The sequence below is a fragment of the Chiroxiphia lanceolata genome, chromosome 10 (genome assembly GCF_009829145.1).
Source record: "Chiroxiphia lanceolata isolate bChiLan1 chromosome 10, bChiLan1.pri, whole genome shotgun sequence".
Lineage (NCBI taxonomy): Eukaryota > Metazoa > Chordata > Aves > Passeriformes > Pipridae > Chiroxiphia > Chiroxiphia lanceolata.
The window spans coordinates 23,068,066-23,087,391 of NC_045646.1; the positions used below are offsets into that span (position 1 = coordinate 23,068,066).

The following is a 19,326-nucleotide window of genomic DNA, read 5'->3' on the forward strand; positions in this document are numbered from 1 at the left end:
AGCACAAAACCACATGCACTTGTAGCCTTTCTCATTCCTTCTAACTATAGATCAGGTTCCAGGAACTAAAGAGCTAACATTAAACTTTTGCATGTTTTGAGAGCATGGATTTACTTAAACCACATTGCTAAAAAGTACATTGCCAGGCTGCTAATTATTCTCTCAAATAAAATTACAGACAAAATAAAATAGGTATTAAATGTTTTCTTTTTTTTTTTTTAATAAAATTAAGTCAGATATTTAGAGTATTTCCCCCCCATCCGAACCCTGTTGCTACAAAATATCATTGTTATTTTACTTTGGAGGAGTACTGAATTATAAATGCAGACTGTGAAATGTGTATCTCCAGATTACCTGATTAGAAAATCCAGTGTACCATGTAAAACATTACATAACTTTACCTTCTTTAATTACAAATCCAGTGTGATTTTTTTCTAAAATAACTGATATACCTGCATACGTCAGAGGAAGCAGAAGTGAGACAGAGAGGGTTTTGTATTCCCTACTTCCTGGAAAACTTAAGGTTTGCCCTAAATATTGGCACAGCAGCATTGGAAATTTCACAGCAAAATACTGTCCCAAGTGAAAAGCACCTTCCTCTTGAAATGTGGTTTTTTTCAAGGTTTTAAAAGTACAAACCATTATTTGAAGGAATTTTTTATTAACTCTCCAATGAAACCATTTGTTCCCTGCTTTTTCCCCACTAAGTGGCTGTTGCTTCTTGTTTCGCTAAGAATTTATGTGTCTCTTAAAGAAAGAAGCTGCTTCTGTTTGGTTCTGCAGCTCCATGGGATGGTTGTGCAGGGGCAGGCGAGCAGCTGGGGCAGCAGCAGTGGCCCCCAGCAGCTGCCATGGTTTGTGTCCCTTCCCCGTGTTTTGTCTCAAAGGCTGCAGAAAGCAAAGCTTTCTGTGCGTGCCCCGGTCAGCTGAGCTGCACCTCTGCAGTGCTTCCCAGCCAGTGCTTCCCAGCCAGTGCTTCCCAGCCAGTGCTTCCCAGCCAGTGCTTCCCAGCCAGTGCTTCCCAGCCAGTGCTTCCCAGCCAGTGCTTCCCAGCCAGTGCTTCCCAGCCAGTGCTTCCCAGCCAGTGCTTCCCAGCCAGTGCTTCCCAGCCAGTGCTTCCCAGCCAGTGCTTCCCAGCCAGTGCTTCCCAGCCAGTGCTTCCCAGCCAGTGCTTCCCAGCCAGTGCTTCCCAGCCAGTGCTTCCCCAGGATACCGAGCCTGCTGTCTGCAGTTCCTGGCCCACACTGCAGGAGGGCAGTTCCACTGAGGAGGGCTAAAGCCATCTATCTGCCCTCCTGTCATCCAGGGAGGAAAAAAGTGGCTTGCTGGCTACAACGTGACCACTTCCCAGTCAGATAATTGATTAATATGTAATTACTCTCTTTGGGTTCAGAGCAGATATTTCTGTTTCCTCACTGTCTTATTGCCAAGTTGAAAAGTTTTACATCTGAGACCTGTTTTGGTGTTCTGGTTTGCCTTTTTTGAGAAAGGAGACGCCCTCTTGACCACATAGTGTTTGCATCGAGCACGTTGTACTGGGGTCTTGCAAATCTTAATAAATTTGTCCATGTAATTTACTAGCGAGGAGAGGTGATACCGCCGCAGTTTTCCACGGGGGGACTGGAGTCACATACTTCTTGTATCAAATGCACAAAATCACACAGGGCATCCCCAGATCTGGGAACTGAGGCAGGTGCTGCAAGCTCCAGGGTCATGTTGTGACCTGTGGGACAGCTGCTGTCACTGCTCCTTGAACAACAGAAACGCGATAATGGAACGTGGAGGGTGAGCTGTGTGCCCTTCAGACTGCTCTGGGCTGAAGCAGGGCAGAGCACTCTTTTGAGAATGTGTAGGTCTGTCACTGAGATTTTATTAGAAATCAGGATTCTGGCCCCTTCTGTTCAGCTGAAAGTTAACAAAACGGTGTTCCCAGGGCTGTGCTCATCTTTCTTGTTGTTGCTGGTGCTGGTTAAGATGTCTTGGCATGGTCAAAGGTATTTGCAGGACATTAAAACAGGGAAAGTGGAAAAACAAATTAAAAGCTTTGGAGTATCCTTTAAAAACTATGTTAAATAGATGAGGAAAAGAAAACTTAAAAGCATAGGTTGTTTAATACATAAATATGGAAAATCTGATAGCGACAGTTGTTACAGATGAGATAAAAATAAGTTCTAAGATACCTAAGTATTAATTAAATGGCCAAAGACCAAAAGCCACTTTCTTCTCTGGCCCCACTGTAATACCAGTTGGAGTAAAAGGATGAGGATTGGGCCCTGCCTCTGCCAGTCACTACCAAATAAGGCTCCTTGCAGAATTCAGTAGCAGAGTTGATGGGAATCCAGACACAGTGGGAGGAAGCTGTCTTTCTCTCAGCCTCCTCAGTGTAAGGGCAAAGGATTCAGTTTTCTTCCTCAAGGTGTAACTTTCGCTTTCCCATGTGCTGAAGTTCTCGTACCAGTACTTGCTGCTGACTTTTCCTTCCTACTTGGCCAAGATCTCCGTGACGTTGTAATGGTGTGGGAAGGATGGGGTGGTTATGATTGTGAGGATGAGATCCACAGCTGTATTCTGGCTGTGCTTTCCCTCACATTGGCTGTTCCTGTGCTCGCACCCATCGTGCCTCCCCAGCCTGACACTCTCATATCAGATGGCTCTGACAACCCGCTATGGTGAGTGCCCAGCTCCTTCTGCCTGCTGCTGGAGAAAATGGGTTGACTGCGGTGTTTTTTGGTAATAACTTGTCTCTGAATTAATAAGAGTGTGACTTAAGCTCTAGTGGTACTGGCTGCAGCATTAGAGGGTTCTATGGACAGGCTGTGATTCCAGATGAGGTTTTATTGCTGCGTCTCAGCAGCAGAACCACGTACTTCTGAGTTCAGATGGGGGTTCTGTGGTGCTGGTGAGTAGCCTGGGGACAGGCATGTCTTGGTTTCACAGCAGGTAATGTGTTTTGACATTTTTTGTGTTTTGGGGAAAAATGCCCAAGGAAGGGATGTAGTTGTACATGTGTAATTTTAGATGGTAGAAAAAATAACTGTCAAATTTGTCGTGTTTGTTCTTAAATGTATGAAGTTCACATTTAATTAACACCCTTTAACATTTTATTCCATTCCAAAGTTTTCAAGTAGCTTTCAAACTGTTACCTTTTTCCCTTTGGTTATCTCTGTGGATGAGTTCGAGCCTTTACCTTCCAGCTTTATTATGGTTTGACTGAAGCTTTGTGCTCAGTTCCCCTCTTGAGATAAATGTGTTTGGGAAGGATGCCTAGAGCCTATGGAAAGCACACTGAGGGCTTAAGCAGTTAGTGTGCCAGGAGTTGTCCAGTTGCTAACTTATCCTGAATCTGTGTACTGGTGTGTTTTTCATTCTCTCTTCTAAGTAGCTGACCAGGGTATTTATCTGTTTTAAGTACTTTGCTTGGAGCTCTCTGACTGAGCTCATTTTGCTAGAGAGCTGTGTGGTGATAGGCTGTATTTTGTGTTTCCTTTCCCGTATACCTTTTTATGTGCTTTCAAATTTGTTTTCCTTTGTGAATTTGTTCACTTTGGGTCTGTGACTGTGCGTCCCTTTCAGAAGAGTCATTCAGAATAGTAGCAGCTGAACATGGTATTGAAAAGGAGCTGGTTCAAAGACCTGTTCTTTATTTACTGGCTGCAGCATGAACTAATGAAGAATGAAGTATTTGAGCATTTGTCTGTACCAAGGCAAATTCAAGCCTTTTCAGTATTCATTTGATACAAACTCCTGTTTTTCAGTGCTGATATGGAGAATGAGCTTGCATTTCCTGTTTCAGTGCCCTTCCAGCTCTGTGTGGCCCGGTCACTGCTCTCTGCTGTGGACTCTGCTGGGCTCAGGAGTGGCAGGGAGGCTGGAGGAGAGCTGTCACACTCACTCTGTGTGGAGTGCAGCTCAGTCAGCAGAGATGGAGTTACAAAGAGGAGCGTTGGGAGGATGGTTGGTAGAGGAGTTTTTGCAGGCTTTCCCAGGTGGTTGTATAGAGGTCTGTGCTGTAACCTCTCATGGGTGCTTCCCAGTTTTTAAGGCATAGGTTACTAAACCAAAATGGAGTGAAGCAGTGTACACTGAGGGCCTGGCCAGTGCCCCCTTCATCAGCGAGTGCTCAGCTGCTGGTACTGGATCACTGGCTCACTGCCCCAGCTTCTATTTTGACATTTGATGCCTGCAGCTGACCTCTGATTTTCTTTTCTTTCTCCCTCTTCTGGAGTCCTTTTGTTGCAGTGAGTTCACATATTGTCTTGTCCTTTGGATACCAGTGAAAGAAATCTTAAGGCCATTTTCATTTTTTCAAGAGCCAAGTGCATTTAATGTAGAATTTCCAAATAGGACCACACAACCTGTAAGTTCCTTGTGCTCCTCTATAGATCTGTATAGCTCTGTGTGTCCCATACTTAGAATTGCTGTACTTATCCAGATTTCCCCCTTCCAAGCTTCCTGGAGTTAATTTCCAGGGTGTGACCACTGTCTGGTGGAAGGATGTTGCTCTCGGATTAGCTTGTTAACCCCTACCCTCTTGACCTTTCATGTCTTATTCTGTGGGGTTTGTTAGATTTATTCCTGTACTTTCTTTATTGGATTTACTGTGTTTCGGTTGATTTCTAAATATTTATTAGTTCCGTGTTTATGACCACAAAGAGCTTTTATGAAACCAGGTACTAAAACTGTTTTACCCAAAACAAGGTACAGCACTCCAGATATGTACCTGCCCTAGCGTGGCAGGGCTCTCTGGCCATGTTGAAGCAAACACAGATCTACTCCCATTTTTTTTTGCCACAGTTTACCCAAAATCAGTGACTAGATGAGATAGTTTGGTGGTGGGGATCAGCTGTCTGTAAAATTCCCTAGGAAGCACATAGAAAAATAGCCCGTCAGTTCCACATCTGCTTTTGTGTTTTGTTTTCTCCTCTGTGCATTTGGTGCTTTCTTAGTCAGTTACTTGTTGTTTGGCATCAGTGCCCTGCTCAGTGTTTTATGATGCATACAAATAAAAGCAGTGTGTGCCCTGAAGTTTTCACATTCTGAAGACACATGGAAAACAGAGAGATCCAGATGCTGAGGACTTCAGGTTTGGGATTCTTTGGTTGCTGTTTCGATAGCTCTTTTTCTGCATTGGAAAGAAATACCAGTGGAGCAAAATTTTTGTTTTAGATATGCTCACTGAATAACTGCCCCTAAGAATATGTCATGACCTCAGCAGTAAAATAGGGTGCATTGTTCTTCCTGTGTCTGTATCGAACACGGTTTGGACTTGTCTGTGCCAAGGGACACTTGCCAGCCTGTGACAGGTAGGCAAGCCTGACAGTCACCCTCAGTCAGGCTGATAGGGCCTTGTTGTCCAGATTAGGAGATCAGTTTTATCAAGAGCCCTACTTCCAAATGGGGCAATAGGCTTAAGCTTCAGGAAAGGATTGTCTGCTCCTGTGTTTCACATAGTGAGCAGTACTGTGTGCAGGAGAACAAGGGATGTAATCTGAAAGCAGCTGAAAGCTGTCGTGGTTGTTCCTGACTTTTAGTAGAACCACTCATGTTATCAGTGCCGAAAGCATTTAATCTGTGTAGGCTGTCTCTGACCTCCTGACATGGGTTACTGGGTGCAGAGACACCTCAGATGAGCAGTGCCACAAAAAGCATAGCTGTGTCTTGCTGGTTTTGTGAATGGATCTTTTGGCTTCTTGTTCTTATGAGATGGGACTGTGGGAAGGGGAAGCAGTGAAGCACAAGGCTCTCTTAAGTCCTTAAGTTTAAGTCCTCTGAGATGTTTGAAACCATTCCTGTTGACAAAACTTTTCTTTCGTCCGTTCAGGATTAGGCCTGAACCCTGCACCCATTTTGACAGGAGAAATCTGAGAACATATTATTTCTCTTCCTAAATGTCACTTTTTAAAAGAGCATGAGCTGGGGGGAGGGTTGTGTATTGCTTGCCATGAACTGAATTTTTTTCTGCAGGAAGTTGCTTTTCTTCAAGGCCAAAGATAAATAGTAAAACGCTAGAAATTTCCTAGGCTCTGCCTTTCAACTGTCTAATTCTGTTCTTTGCAGGCTTCATGAGACTCTCTGCTACGTGCAGTGTTGCTTTAAATTGTCAGGGTTTTTTGCACTGATTTGTAATATGATAGAAGGGAGTCACTGTTGAAACCAGTAGCACATCATTTTAGACTTGATCCAAGAAGAGAATTCATTTTTTCAGTGTTGTCTGCCCATGGAATGCCATGCCACAGGACACCACTGGAGAGGGACTCAGCTGGATAGAAAGCAATCTGAATAGTTCCATTGCAAACAATTTTAGTATTTATCCTGGATAGGATGCATATAATCAAACCTCATAATGTTTCAGGGCAATAAGTTTTCCTGTGGGATCCAATATATGACACTAAAAATAGATTTAACTCTCTCTTTTCCTTATGGGAAAAGAAATTTCACTTTTATCTTGATAAAGTGCATGCCCAATAATCTGATCAGAGTAGGTCCTCAATTAAAAAGCTGCATAGAGGCTGGTGAGCAGAAGTAACTGTTCATCTCCCCCCGATCTTTCATTTGGTGTCACTTTGCAGTCAGGTCCTTTCCCCAGCTCATTTTCTCCTGCTGCATTCCTCTGCAAGTAGCAAGTCCTTTGGCTGTAAAATCAGAAGAGAGGAGGAGAAAGGCAGCAGCGTCTGCATCATTTTATAAACTCATCTTGATCTTATCTGTGGCCCTTTCCGCCCAAACCCACCCGTGTGTGGAGTGAGTGCCTATAAATAGCTGCTGCTCTCGTGCAGGGATGGGCAGCGCTGAACCACAGCCGTGTTTGCTCTGAGCAGTGCAGCGCTGCTGCTCTGGCCTTTCATGTCTGAGCTGGGGAACTGAGGGTTTCTATACATAGAGCCTGGCAATGACATAAATGCTGCTTAGGGCGGAGCAACGTGACCCCTGGGATTGTTGCCTTTTGGTAAAAAAAAAAAAAAAGAGGGTTTAAAAGAGGAATGGAGGAATGCAGGTCTTGTGCAGAGGTGAGTGAGCCCAGCGAGGTGAGGGAGCCCTGGGAGCCGAGCGGGAGTGGTGGGAGCTGAGGGGAAGCAGAGACCTGGTGGCTGCTGGTGGGCTGGGCAGGAGTGTGAGCGGCCACAGGGCCACTGCCTGAGCCTGGGGGGTGTGGGGTCTGGCTGACCCCATCTAACCAGAGCTGTAAATAAGCATTGCAGCAGAGCTCCGAAATCTCTGCCTGCAAGTTGGTTTTTTTTTTTTTCATCAGTCTCCTGGCTGACTTGATATCTTCAGACTTTGCATCCCAGGAGTCTTCCACAGGATTTTTAATTCCTCTCTGACTTTGGTTCAGGGCTTTGCAGAGTTCAGAATCTACTTTCTCTGTCTCATTTTTTAATTGTATGTATTTTTTTCCCAAGGAATCCAAAAGATCACTCCATGTTTCTGTTTTAATCTGGAAAATCTCCTTCTACTTTCCCATTTTCTTCCCTGTAAAAAGTGAACTGCAGAAATGTGTGATTTCTTTAGCATGGTAATTTGGATGCTGTTGCTTTACATTTCTCTTTTATACTCAGGTGCTGGAGGTTAAAGTAACTCATCAGAGAGACATTTATATGTATATGTATATATTTTAGTGGGTCTCCACAGAATTGGGCGGTTCTGTTTGTTCCATTTGACATATGGAGGATGGAGACACGGAGAGTGAAAATTGCTTTATAACTCATAAAAAGACCGTTGCAGAGTAGGAGCACGAATGCACTTTCCTGGTTCCAGGTGAATGCCTTCAGCTCTGGCCTTGCCTTTGGGACCATTTCAGCAAGGGATGCTGTTGGGTCAGTCTTTGCACTCCATTTTCTCTTACGCTGAGGCTTCAGATTAAGATCATGGCTGAATTTCAGATTCTTTCCGTAACACCAGCTCTAAGGTGGTTTAACATCTTGTTTCTGGGTATCGCTATAGTGTGTTTAACTTCCGGACCCTAAAGCCACTCCCAGATGCCTTATGGCTTCTTAAAGAGTATTCCTACTGCCGTGTCCCTGCTGTGGCAGGTGGTGGAAAATGAGTGCCAAGATGCCTTTCAGTGACTGCTCCAGAGCTGATGTGGAGCTGGCTGTTTGCTGGTACGAGCTTGGGCCGGGATGGTGCGTTTTCATTTTCTGTTTCCACTCTGCAGGCAGTGCCGTGGTACTCTGAGAGTCCCGGGGGAAGCAGGCACACTGAGCTGCTGTTTGCCTGAGCACTGGCAGGTGTTTCTGCCAGTGTGCAGGGGCATTTGTGAAACAGAACACTGGGAGATGGGGAGGTTTGAGCTGTGCTCACCTTGGAATTGGCCAGGTCCCAGGATCCAAGATAGGTGAGGTTATTCTAGGAGATAGGGGAGCTCTCTCCCTTTTCTCTTTCTCAGCACAGTGGAGGAAGACTAGAGTGGCTTTTGTCTCCGACTGCTCTCTTTGGGATCTGTGGGTATGTGGAGCCCGCTCCTTCCCTGCTGATTTGGGAGTAGAGGCTTCACCGTGGGGGTCCAGATCATGTGATCTCCCAGGCCAGTTTGAGGATGGCTCTGTCTGGCAAGAAGCGTGGATTGGTAGATGGATGTTTCTCCTTATTGTCAGCATTTTTTCCAAGTGCTTGTTGAGGAAACTTTGAGCTTGGCAAGGGCCAGCGTATGTGGAAAGTATTAAAATCCGCAGCTGTTTCAAAGAGGAAAGACCCACATTAGAAATACATATAGCATTTTAAAAGCAAGTTTAATGCCCTGGAAAGGATTTCTAAAATGAACTAAACCCCGTGGATCAGTAAGAGCATTTATTTTGTGCCCTGTAGTAGTTTATTTTCTGCCCTACTGTAGTAGCCCGACAGTGTCCATTTGGTGCTGTTTGTGAATTAATTGATACTCATCAGTGACCTGACTTACAAACCTGAGTTTCGCTGAGACCTCTGGTATGTTAAAGCTGTGTCATTTTCCTGGCACCAAGATACAGAATAACCTGTCTTACAAGATTGTCAGACCATTTGTTTCCTGTGTTTTAACTCTGTGTTTATCACGTTCGGCAAGAAGTAGGTTCCTGGGACTATTTCTTGGGGAGAGAAGTAGGTTTCTCGTGGTACTGAGGCCTGACGTAGCACTGTTTGCTGCTCCTAGGCAGTACTTTCAATCAGGAATTTTGGGCTGGACACTGAGACTTTTCTGCCTCTTGTCTTTCTGAGCTTTAGTTTTTGAGATTATTTTCGTGTGGCTGTTGGTATTCGAAACCTGTCCTCAGCAAAGGAATCAAATGTATTTGACAAAGCAGAGTGAAGCACATGTGGATTCAATCCATACCCCCATGTATGCATAGTATGTGAGCGAGCATCTGGACCTGTGTGTGCTGGTATGTCAGCCTAGTTCTAAAGCAGTTAAAGAAAAAAAAAGGCAGCGTGCGTAGACAGCTTTGGCACTGCAGCCCTGGGAAATGGCAGCCAGCCAGAGAGTGCTGATGCAGGGCCAAGACTCTCTGAGCAACACCAAATGCTGAGCTTGGATGCAGCTCCTTCTCCGCTCTAGTTTCACTCTTCACCCCCTGGGCTTGCATCTTGCCAGCCCTGTGCCAGGTAGATGCTGATAATTTCACAAGGCAGAACTGGAAACAGAGGCAAATATCCCGGTGTGTGTGCCCTGCTAATCAGATGCCAATGAAATGAAAGGCACAATTACCTGCGACTGAAATCCGACCTCAGTGAGTTTAACTGTTACACTCCTCAAGTCACTGTTAGACTTTGAAATTCAGTCTCATTCAGTCATAAGTTATTTATCTTTTTTGATATCGTGATAGCACTGGAGACAAGGGTAAAACCGCACCGCGGTGTGGGTTGTGTGTTCGTGAGGGCTTAGTCTTGTTAAGTTTCCTCAGTGCTGCTGAGTGACTGTGAAACGCTCCCAGCAGAGGGCACTGGGGTTATTGATCTGCAGCTCCGGTTATTCCCCTGCGAGTCTGCACTGGGAGAACAGGAAAGGTCGCTGTCAGTAAAACCTGTGCTTCACCCTCTCCTCTCCTGTTTTTGTAGACTGTCATAAAGGAGGGGATGCTGATGAAGCAGACCAGCTCCTTCCAGCGCTGGAAGAGACGATATTTTAAGCTGCGAGGACGAACACTCTACTATGCAAAAACTGCCAAGGTAAGGTCCTGCCAATACAGGGGAGTCCAAGGAAGGCAGTCAGTGGTGGGGCTCAGAGGCAGGTGGGTGTTGGTGGGAAGGCAGCCCTCAGCAGAGAAAGGAGCACGTGCTCTTTAAGCACCTGTCTGCAGGCTTTGTAGCTACTAGAAGATCCCTGTGTTTTGCCTCACACTTGGAAATCCTCGGTTTTGAAGTAAAGCATTGAGGACCTGTGATAATGATTTTTCCATGTTTTCCCTCCTCGGTGCATTTTAGTAGGGAATGGGCTCTGAATCAATAGGAAGGAGAGAATATGAATGGAAAGAGAAAGTGCAAGCAAGACAAGCAAGGCTAAAATTTATCAAATCAGAGCTGCCATGCATCTGATTAGTATGTTCATAGTCAACTAGATATAAAACTGTCTCCTTTCATGGGAACAAAACCTACGGTTATTTGTTTTTTTAAAAGTCCTTTAATAAAAATAAAGTAATTGAGTTCACTGACTAAAGACAAGCCAGAGTGAGCCCCAGGGTATGGAACTAGACTTCCAAGTCCATTATGTTGTTGGTGCTGGACGTTTACTTCGGATCACAGAAGGCTGTGATGGACCATGCCAGGCAGACTCCCTTTGAGTCTGCTGCTTATACACAGGATTCAGTAATTCATTGGGATTTTAAATTTTTTCTTTCCAGTCCATTATTTTTGATGAGGTGGATCTGACAGATGCCAGCGTGGCAGAATCCAGCACAAAGAATGTCAACAACAGCTTCACGGTAGGACTTTTTGCATTATTTTCCATTCTTCTTTCGTCTTTTCCTCACTCCCATGTCTTTTGCAGATTGTAAAAACATCTGAACAGTCTTCACAGCGTCTTTCACTGAAAATAAAAAAAAAAAACTATAAACTTGTTTTTCTTTACAACATGATAACTCATCTGTGTGCTCATGGGAAGTACCTCGGGTTACTGTGTATTGTGCTAAAACTCAGCATTCAGGGATTTGCTTACCTGTAAGCTGGGAGGGCTTGATAGAACCCATTCACACAGTGGGACAGAAAAATTTGTTCTGCTGGGGGAGTTATGGGTAATGTTGATGTTTATGCTGCAGATCTTGGAAAAGGAATTTCGTTTTCCCTTCAGGCATTAAAATATGTAAACTTCTTTCTCTGACTTTATTTGTGTGTGTCTATATGTATGTTTATATATGTGTGCTATATATAGTGGGAAAGCAAAAGGAGGAAAAGAAAGAAATAGCACAGAAATAACTGTGGAATTGGTTCAGGATACTTGTTAGATGTGAAATGTGTGCCAGGTATTTGCAGTCTGGAGATGTGGTGGTATCCCTGCTTTATTTTCTCCAGGCTCAGGAAGTAGGAGGAAAAATTATTGTATTTCTGAGGTGCAGGTGTTCTTCAAGCTCCGTTTTGAGGGGAGTCCCTGGTGTGCAGAAAAAAGCCATTAACATCAGCCATGCAGGCTGAGTGTCAAGTCTTGGTGTGAGCTTTGGAATTGAGCAGCAGTAACCTCCATGCAGCCCCTGAAGGGCTCAGGAGGGAGGAGGATGTGGAGAAAGGAGGCAGTGCTGCTCTGAGGAAGGTGAAGGGGGAGCAGTCCAGGTGGAGGGAGGAAGCTGACCCTGCAGGATGGTGACCTGCAGGTGGTGACCAGGGCTGAGCAGTGTGCCTTGTGCTGCAGCAGGAGGGACCTGCTGCTTTAAACATCTGCCAAAGGCCATCTCTGTTGTGTAGCTGTAGCTTTTGGCTTTGCAGTGCCTGTGGAAAGCAGCCATGGCACCCACCCTGTGTCCAGATAAAACCCCAATACTTTCCAAAGCTTGAAAATACTTTCTACATCCATAACTGGACAGGTAGGAGGCCTGATAGTAAATATTGATATCGGTTGTCAATGTGTGAGCACAGAGAGAAGGATTCTGTAGTGATTTCAGTAGGGGATACGTTTTCAAGAATGTGAAGTTACCTGTTAATAAAGCGTTTTATCTTGGATCTTGCTTCAGTTTTCTCAGATATAAATAAAGACTGATTTTTCAGGTAAGTGTACTGTTACTGTTTTGCTTGTTGGTATAGTTGGGAGAGATCTAATCTCCCTCAGGAACACTGTGTTTAGGGATGGAAGGAAGTAGTGTGTTTGCTCTCTCAGATTGCCCCATCCAAGTCCAACAGTGAAGAGTTATTTCCAAGACTCTGGTATCAGGCTCTGCCAGTCCCTGCCTTCCCTAGTGTGTAAAAGTACAGGATTACCTTGAAACTCAAGGAGCAGGTACAGTCTGCACTGGCTCCAGCTGAGCACTGCATCATGGGGCTCGGGTAAACTTCAAGAAAAACATGTTTCCTCTTAATTTCTGTTTACTCTTTGTATCATGGCTTACAGAGGGGCTTGACTGTGGTTTACTGTGAGCTCTGAAAATACTTAGAAGATCAGAAGGTGGCCTGGTGTTGCTGCTGTTTGCTCTGCCCCATCGCTGCTGTCAGTGCTTTGGATGCCTTGCAGTCATGCAGTTTTCTGTTGATTTTCTTTGAGAGCACTCTGTTTCCCCTCTGTATTTCCCTGGCTTGGTTCCTCTCTAAAATTCAGAATTCTTTGATGCATTTTTTTCCCCTGTTTCAAATCAGTGGGACACATGATTTGAGTTTTTCTCCTAAACTGAAAGCATGCAGCACTTGGTGTTGTACAGCAGAGTTTTAGATGGCCTGGTTTCCTTTTTGCTTTTCTGTTTTCTTCAATGGAGAGTGGTAGTTTGGGATTTATGAAAGAGTAGTTTCTTTCTGAGGAAACTCAGCCTCTCTCCAGGCATCTCTAGTACTTAATGTATAGATTCTGCAGGTCAGGTCGCATGAGTGACACCCCTAAGGTACTGACAGAGGAAATGAGAGACAAAAACACCAGATAAAGCACTGAGAGGAGCAATGTGTGTTTAAAACAAAGAGGTAATAAGGGCTGACCAGTCAGAAGAGAAATTGGTGTCCAGGCAGTGAGGAGCATGGGAAGGCAGCATCAGGAGAGAAGAATACCAGAGCAAGAGCCAGCAAAGGTTATGCTGCATACATAGAGGAATAAGGTTGAAAAATAGCTGCCAGTAAACCTTTTGCATAGGACATGCCTGACAGGTAATTTGTTTGCTGTCAGCAGGCAGGGGAGCGAGAGAAGTGAGTTTTAAGACATAGACCTGTTCCTCTAAAAAGAAGAGTGTGTAATAACGAATTCCACTGTTGTTTACTTAGTTGATCCTGCATAGATTTCCTCAGCAAGTGTATCCTGTTTGCAGTGGGGAGAGTTTTCAGGACTGCTACCTGGAGCTAATGGATGGATGACTACAGAATGGGCTGGGAGCGTGTGATTGGGGCATCTTTGACTTAAAGATGTTGTACAACTGTGTCCCCTGAGGTGTAAGAAAAAGCTTTATGTTTAACTGTTGTTCCTTTATGTCAGTTAGTGTGGCTGCAGAGGTATTTAGCAGGAAGCCTCTGGGAACAAATTTTACAGCAGCTCCATGCCAGACCTCTCTTCTCTCATTAGGCCAAAAGGTGTGGTATTTGCTGATTCTGTCATATTTCTGCCGCTTCTGTCCTTCAGAGTCAGCTGTCTACAAGGTAAATTCTTTTGGGATGTGTTGACTGTAAGTGAAGGGGGTTTCCACCTGTGATCCCTCAGTATGTGGTGCATAGATCTCTCACCAGTGCATTTTCCTAGGGTTGCTGTCTTGCACAGGGCCTTAGAGAAGATCTGCTGTGGTACAAACTCAGTGAAAACTGTGTTGTCCTGGTAGTTCAAGACCCTTTATTTCAAAGAGAGCAGTCAACTTTTAGCCTGGATTCTTGCCATCAGTGTGTGCTACATTTGTACTCATTATGGAATAGAATCATCAGCGTTGGATGGCTGAGGGCAAAGCCTGACCTTGATTTCTGAGCAGAGCTTTCTCAGCCATACCCTCAAAACCTCTTGTGATTTCTAAAAAGCAGATGATTTGGGATCACACTGGGTGTGTTGGGTCTTCCCAGTGAGACTTCAACTCTTTCCATGAACGTTTTTTCTTGGACAGTGCAGCTTTGCAGTAAGATGATTTGGTAAGACACCCACTTAATGGACTAGTCTGCAGCTGTGCTAGGAGCGTTAAAGTATGCAGTGAGGATGGGTTCCATACTTTAACCTGGAACAGTGTTTTCTCTAGAACATGCCAGCAAGCCCAGCTTTTTTACTGATCTCTCTCTCTCAAAATGATTCTTTACCTATGTCGTGAACCTGATCCATCCAATATGCCCCTTATCCCTTCTCCCCTACAATGCTCATGAGGTTTGGGGGACACCAGTCACTCTATTGCCTGGTGCTCAGGTCAACACTTTGCGTCCAAGAGTTGTTGAAAAGACTTTGGCCCAGTTTTGTTAAAGTTTGTGTGGTGAACAAATTCTTCCTCCTCAGATCAGTGTCTGAGCTGAAGATCTACTCTTTTCTAGAAGGTGCCAGCTGAGTTAAGCCTGCTGCCTTCAATGCAGTTGGCACAGTTGATGGAGTGAGTCCTTATCACTTCATTGACCCTTTCCTGCCTCGTGGAATATGTATATTTGTATAAAGATAAAATATGTGTTCTTTAATACTAGTAAAAAACACCTGTCATCATCAGGAGAGGGCCTGGAAAGGACATCGCATCTTTCCAGGTACAGATTTTGTGTTCCAGTATGATTCTCACATGGTGGTTTTATAAGTTTTCCAATTATTGCTGCCAAATGGTGGTGTGGACTTTCACCCTCATTCACAAAATATGAGTCACAGCATTCACTCTTGTCCCCTCTGATTGAAAGCTTTGAGATTCCACAGGAGCCTGTGTGGAGAGAGAGTTGTGTGTGGTTTGGTTTCTTCTTTCTGGTGGTGGAAGCTGATGGTGTAGTGGAAGAGCCATGCTGGTGACCCCTCCTCCATAGTTAAAGGCTCTGCGCTAGAAGAGGTGGAGCTTGAGCTCCTGAGCTCCTGTAAACCCTTTTCTGTTGGGAAGTACCTCTCAGCTCAGCCGCAGACAGGAAACAGCATATTATTCCAGTCAGCGCCTGCCTCTCCACTGCACTGCCGTCAGAAGAAAACTTATCCCAGCTCCTCCTTAAGCAGCCAGCTAATCAGCTTGTGGCCAGTGGAACACAGCTCAGAGAGACTGACCACGGATGAGACAAATGCTGCTCATCGCACGTCAGGCGCTCTGGTCAGGCTGTTCCTGAGGGAGGGAGTGGGCTGCTCTGGACTCTGGTTTAGAGGACAACTGAACCTGAAAGGTAAGAGCAGGATTCTGAGTTTTCTGGACTGAGCACTGGGAAACGTGGCTCCTGTGCCAGCATAACAGATCATCAGGAGCTCAGGTGCTTTGGAATATGTTTGCTACAAGCTCTTACTGTTCAGGTGTTCCCTCCTGAGGGGATTTATGCAGATGAGTTCTCCAGAACAGGCCTAAAGGGAAATGTGCCCGTGGTGCAGTTGGAAGTGCTGCACCCATCAGTTAAGAAATTCTGTTTATTGACTGATGATTCACCCTGACCAATGTCCCAGGAGAGAGGAAGTATTGAGATTAGAGTAAAAGCTCTATTCCAGAGCACTTGTGTGGCTGGAGGTGACAGTGGTTGTGGTAGGTTGAGGAACAGGGAGTTGCCAGTGCTGGTGAAGGAGAATGTGCTGTCATCTCTGAGAAGCAGTATGGATGTCCTTCTCCAGCTGTACGGAAGCCTGAGGTGTGCTACAATTTTATTTTATTATAACCTTGTTACTTAGTCCTGACTTTCCAGCAGCAAAGTTGCCAGTTTCTGTCTTGTGAAGTTGTACCTTACTGTCTGATCTCCTCTAGACTCTGTATTTTTGCTCTACTGTCCCAGGGATTATTGATGCTGTGGAGAAATAGCATGAGTCTTCATTTTGGGGGGAATGAACCGTTCCTAAGAACAGGGGGCAGAGTGCTTGAACTTCAACAAAAGATCGAAGTGCTGAGGGTACTTCCTGATGGGGAGAGTATGTTGTTGTTGTTGTCTGCAGATTCACTCACAATGAAGTGAAAGTGCCTTTGCCTCTTCATGATTTTCTGTCAAGTTGAATTATTTGTATTAGTGCTTTTAAGTGAAAATAAATCCTTTTTAGCAGAGAAGGCAGTGAAGTCTTCTCTGAAGAGTTTGGTTTTGAAAGAATAATTAGAGTTGCTGAAGCTACAGAGAGTTTGCCGCTCACGTCTAGCACAGGAGCTGCGTGCCTGTAACGCACTGCTGGAACAAGGGGGACCCACAGCAGAGGTTATTTATGCTGGTTTGAAATGCAAGCTTCAAGAAAGAGCATGTGACTTATTTTTATGAGGAGAAAGAATTTTAGAACTTCTGTTACGAGCTGTTTGCAGGAAGTCAGACATGGACTTCGAGCTCGGGCTGATAGAGATTGGGGAAATCTGCGTGGTTTGACACTTGCACAGATTCCCTGAACTGCCCCGAGTGGCCTCTGAAAACATGAGATCGAACATATGCTGCAGGGAGTCACTGGGCTTCCTAGAGAGGGAGAGGATCTTCCTCCCCTGCTTCCTCAGCATGGGCTGAGGGACCAAAGGGAAGGCACCAGCTCTCAGGACTGGGCACAAAGAGTGGCTAATCTGGGGACAGAGTGACACAGGGGAGCCACGAGGTGTCCAGAATCCTCACACAGTCATGGATTGCCCTAGTAGAGTTTGGAAAATGGAAAGATTAGAAAAGAGGGACTTGTGAACAGGATGGTTCTTTCTTCTGTGTTTATAAACTATCCTCTCTAAGCAAGGCAAAATTAGAGCATACATTGGAAATTCGGGTTTTGCTGGGGGTTGTTGTCTTTTCCACACCCATGTGTGTACACATTCAGGAATTATACACTCTCTGCTAGTGTTCCTACTCTGTTTGTATTGGCAGCTGTCAGAATTTCCTTTATAAGCAGCTGAAAATATGAGTAGACCCATATACTGCCGCGTCCAGAGTCACTCTGCTGGTTTTCCCCCTCCCTTCATTAAGTGCATTTCGATCCCCATTTCCTGTCAGAACTGCTGCAGTTTCAAAATACTTTGCTATTTTAGTAGTTTGTAATCCAGACTTCAGTGCAGTTTTTTCTCCTTGAGAAACGGCCCTTTGGTAAACAGACCATTCTGAGTCACTGCTGGTCAGTGAAAACAGTCATTTAAAATCCTTTCATGTCAAGGATTTTTGGGACTCTTAATCCAGCCTCCTGTGGGAGCTGGTCATTAGTCTGCTGTCACAAAAGAAGGAAAAATCTTCAGAAAAACCATCGAAGAGAGGATAAACATGGAAGAAGAGTTAAAAAGTCTGGAAGAAGTTGCTGTGGGTGGAGAAGTCTGGCGATTGCTACTGTACATTACAGAATGACCTGAAAATATACAGGAGGTTTTGAGAAAGATGAAGTTACTGTGAGAGGAAGAGGTCAGACTGAGCTTTATGTGTTTTACTGTGGGACAGGACAGACAGGGAGCTGGCAAGTGAAGGCGACTGTTTGTGAAGAGCTTTTGTTTCCTTAGAGGGAAGTTTTCTGCTTTGAAATTAGTGTCTGCCCTTGTGCCTGAACACTGGGAGCTTTTGTTTGATAATCTCTTTGTAACTGCTGTGCTGTGTTGGGGTTCACCTTCCTGAGCAGGACTGCAGATTTCAGCGTCTTCTCCCCTTCCAGGTGAGACACAAAAGCAGAACAACCTGTGGTGAGCAGGAGGTCCTTTGAGAACATGTTTAGCTTTACATGGGAGCTTCTCTAGAAGGAAGACTCCTTTTTATGGAGGGAGAGGCTTGCTAACATTACTGACAGAAATGCAGCCTCCCTACTTGTAGTTCTTGTGATAGTGTGTGAAACAGGACTTGTCTTTGCCTGGTGACCTGGTGTGGAAAGCTCCTGGATTCATCAAGCTGTTGAAAGGTGCTCATTTCCTTTTGTGCTAGCTATCAGCCTCCTTTCAGCACAGCTGAGCTTAGGGGGCTGTGAGGAGCTGTTCCTAACAATGAACTGTCAGTCACAGGTCATCTTCCTCCTGTGGACAAGATCTTTTATTGCCCAGTGCTGCGATTTATTAGCTGCAAGCCTTGCCGTGTGTGAGCCCACTGAGACAGCAGCTCCACCACTGGGCAGCACTGACCTGCCCTCTGTTCTTCATGGGTTTGCTTCTGAGTGAGTAGGGAGGTTTCTCTGAAATATCCTTTACCTTCCCAGATGGGCTGCCCTTTCTAGACAGGCTGCTTCTGTTTAGGAACTCTTCCTGGAAGGGCTGTGTCCTCTGGAAAACAGGTGAAGGGATGCATCTGCTCCATGAGATGGAGGTGTGTGGATATGGAGCTGCTCTGGCACTTGGCACGGCAACCGTTTCAGATCCCATTGGATGCTGCTCCATCCTTGGACATCTCTAGTGATTCATAGGCCTGAATTACCAGGATAGTTTGCATTTCTTACCTGCTGACAGTGGCAAGGACCTTGCACGCTCTGGTTTTGACATCTGGTTAAGTGGTTGCAAAAGTCCTAAAATCCTCTCCTTGTCTGTGTTCCTCTTACCAATTGCCAAGAGCAGGAATGTGCCTTGTTTAGGAACAGTTTCCAGAAGCATGTAGGAATGTGACCCTGGTATGAGAGATGATAATTTTCCCAGGGAATGCTCTGTCTGGTCTGATTTCCCACTGCAGCATGGGGGAAGATAGGGACTGGGAGAACTCCCAGATGGAAGGTCAGCACGAGTTGAGCTTGACCTGTGAGCACAGCATAATGACGTGAGTGCCAGTGCTCAGAGATGCACTGGTGCCCTGGCAGAGGAGGTACAGACTGCCAGATGCTTCAGCCTAATGGTGTAAAAGTGGTCCTAGAGAGACCACAACACTCGCTGTACCTGTTTTCCTATGGAAATGAGCTGTCCTGGATTTTACAGATTGAAAGTGAAGGTAAAACAGCCATGTGGAAGGTGGGGGTAAAACACTCAGTATATTGGGAACAAAGATTTGGGCACTTTGGGCTTTGAGGAAAATCTTGTTATTGCTATTTAAAAAAAAAGGAAAGGAATTTGGCACAACTATAAGAACATTAATGACTCGTTTTATTTGGTGGAGAGTTTCCATAGGTAGAAGACGGTCATTCAGCAGGAAATTAAGATCTCACACTATAAAAATAAATACAAAACTGGTGCATTTCTCCAGAGTTACGTGAAAAGCTGCTTTTTTTGTTCCTGTAGC

At 45.1% G+C, this 19,326-nt stretch overlaps 1 protein-coding gene across 7 annotated transcripts in view; it reads left to right on the top strand.

Annotated features, from left to right (window-relative positions):
- DGKD (diacylglycerol kinase delta) overlaps positions 1 to 19,326 on the top strand; it is a 60,386-nt gene that overhangs the window by 5,791 nt on the left and 35,269 nt on the right. For 6 of the 7 annotated variants that reach the window (XR_004358737.1, XR_004358738.1, XM_032697327.1 and 3 more), the window contains exons 2-3: positions 10,027 to 10,137; positions 10,809 to 10,889. Coding sequence is in view for 4 of the 7 variants with exons in the window: in XM_032697327.1 (XP_032553218.1) it covers positions 10,045 to 10,137; positions 10,809 to 10,889 (174 nt within the window). In the remaining 3 variants the exon portion in view is untranslated. Of the gene's footprint in view, positions 1 to 10,026; positions 10,138 to 10,808; positions 10,890 to 15,158; positions 15,391 to 19,326 lie in introns of those variants that run through there. The other variant, XM_032697330.1, reaches the window with a different exon arrangement.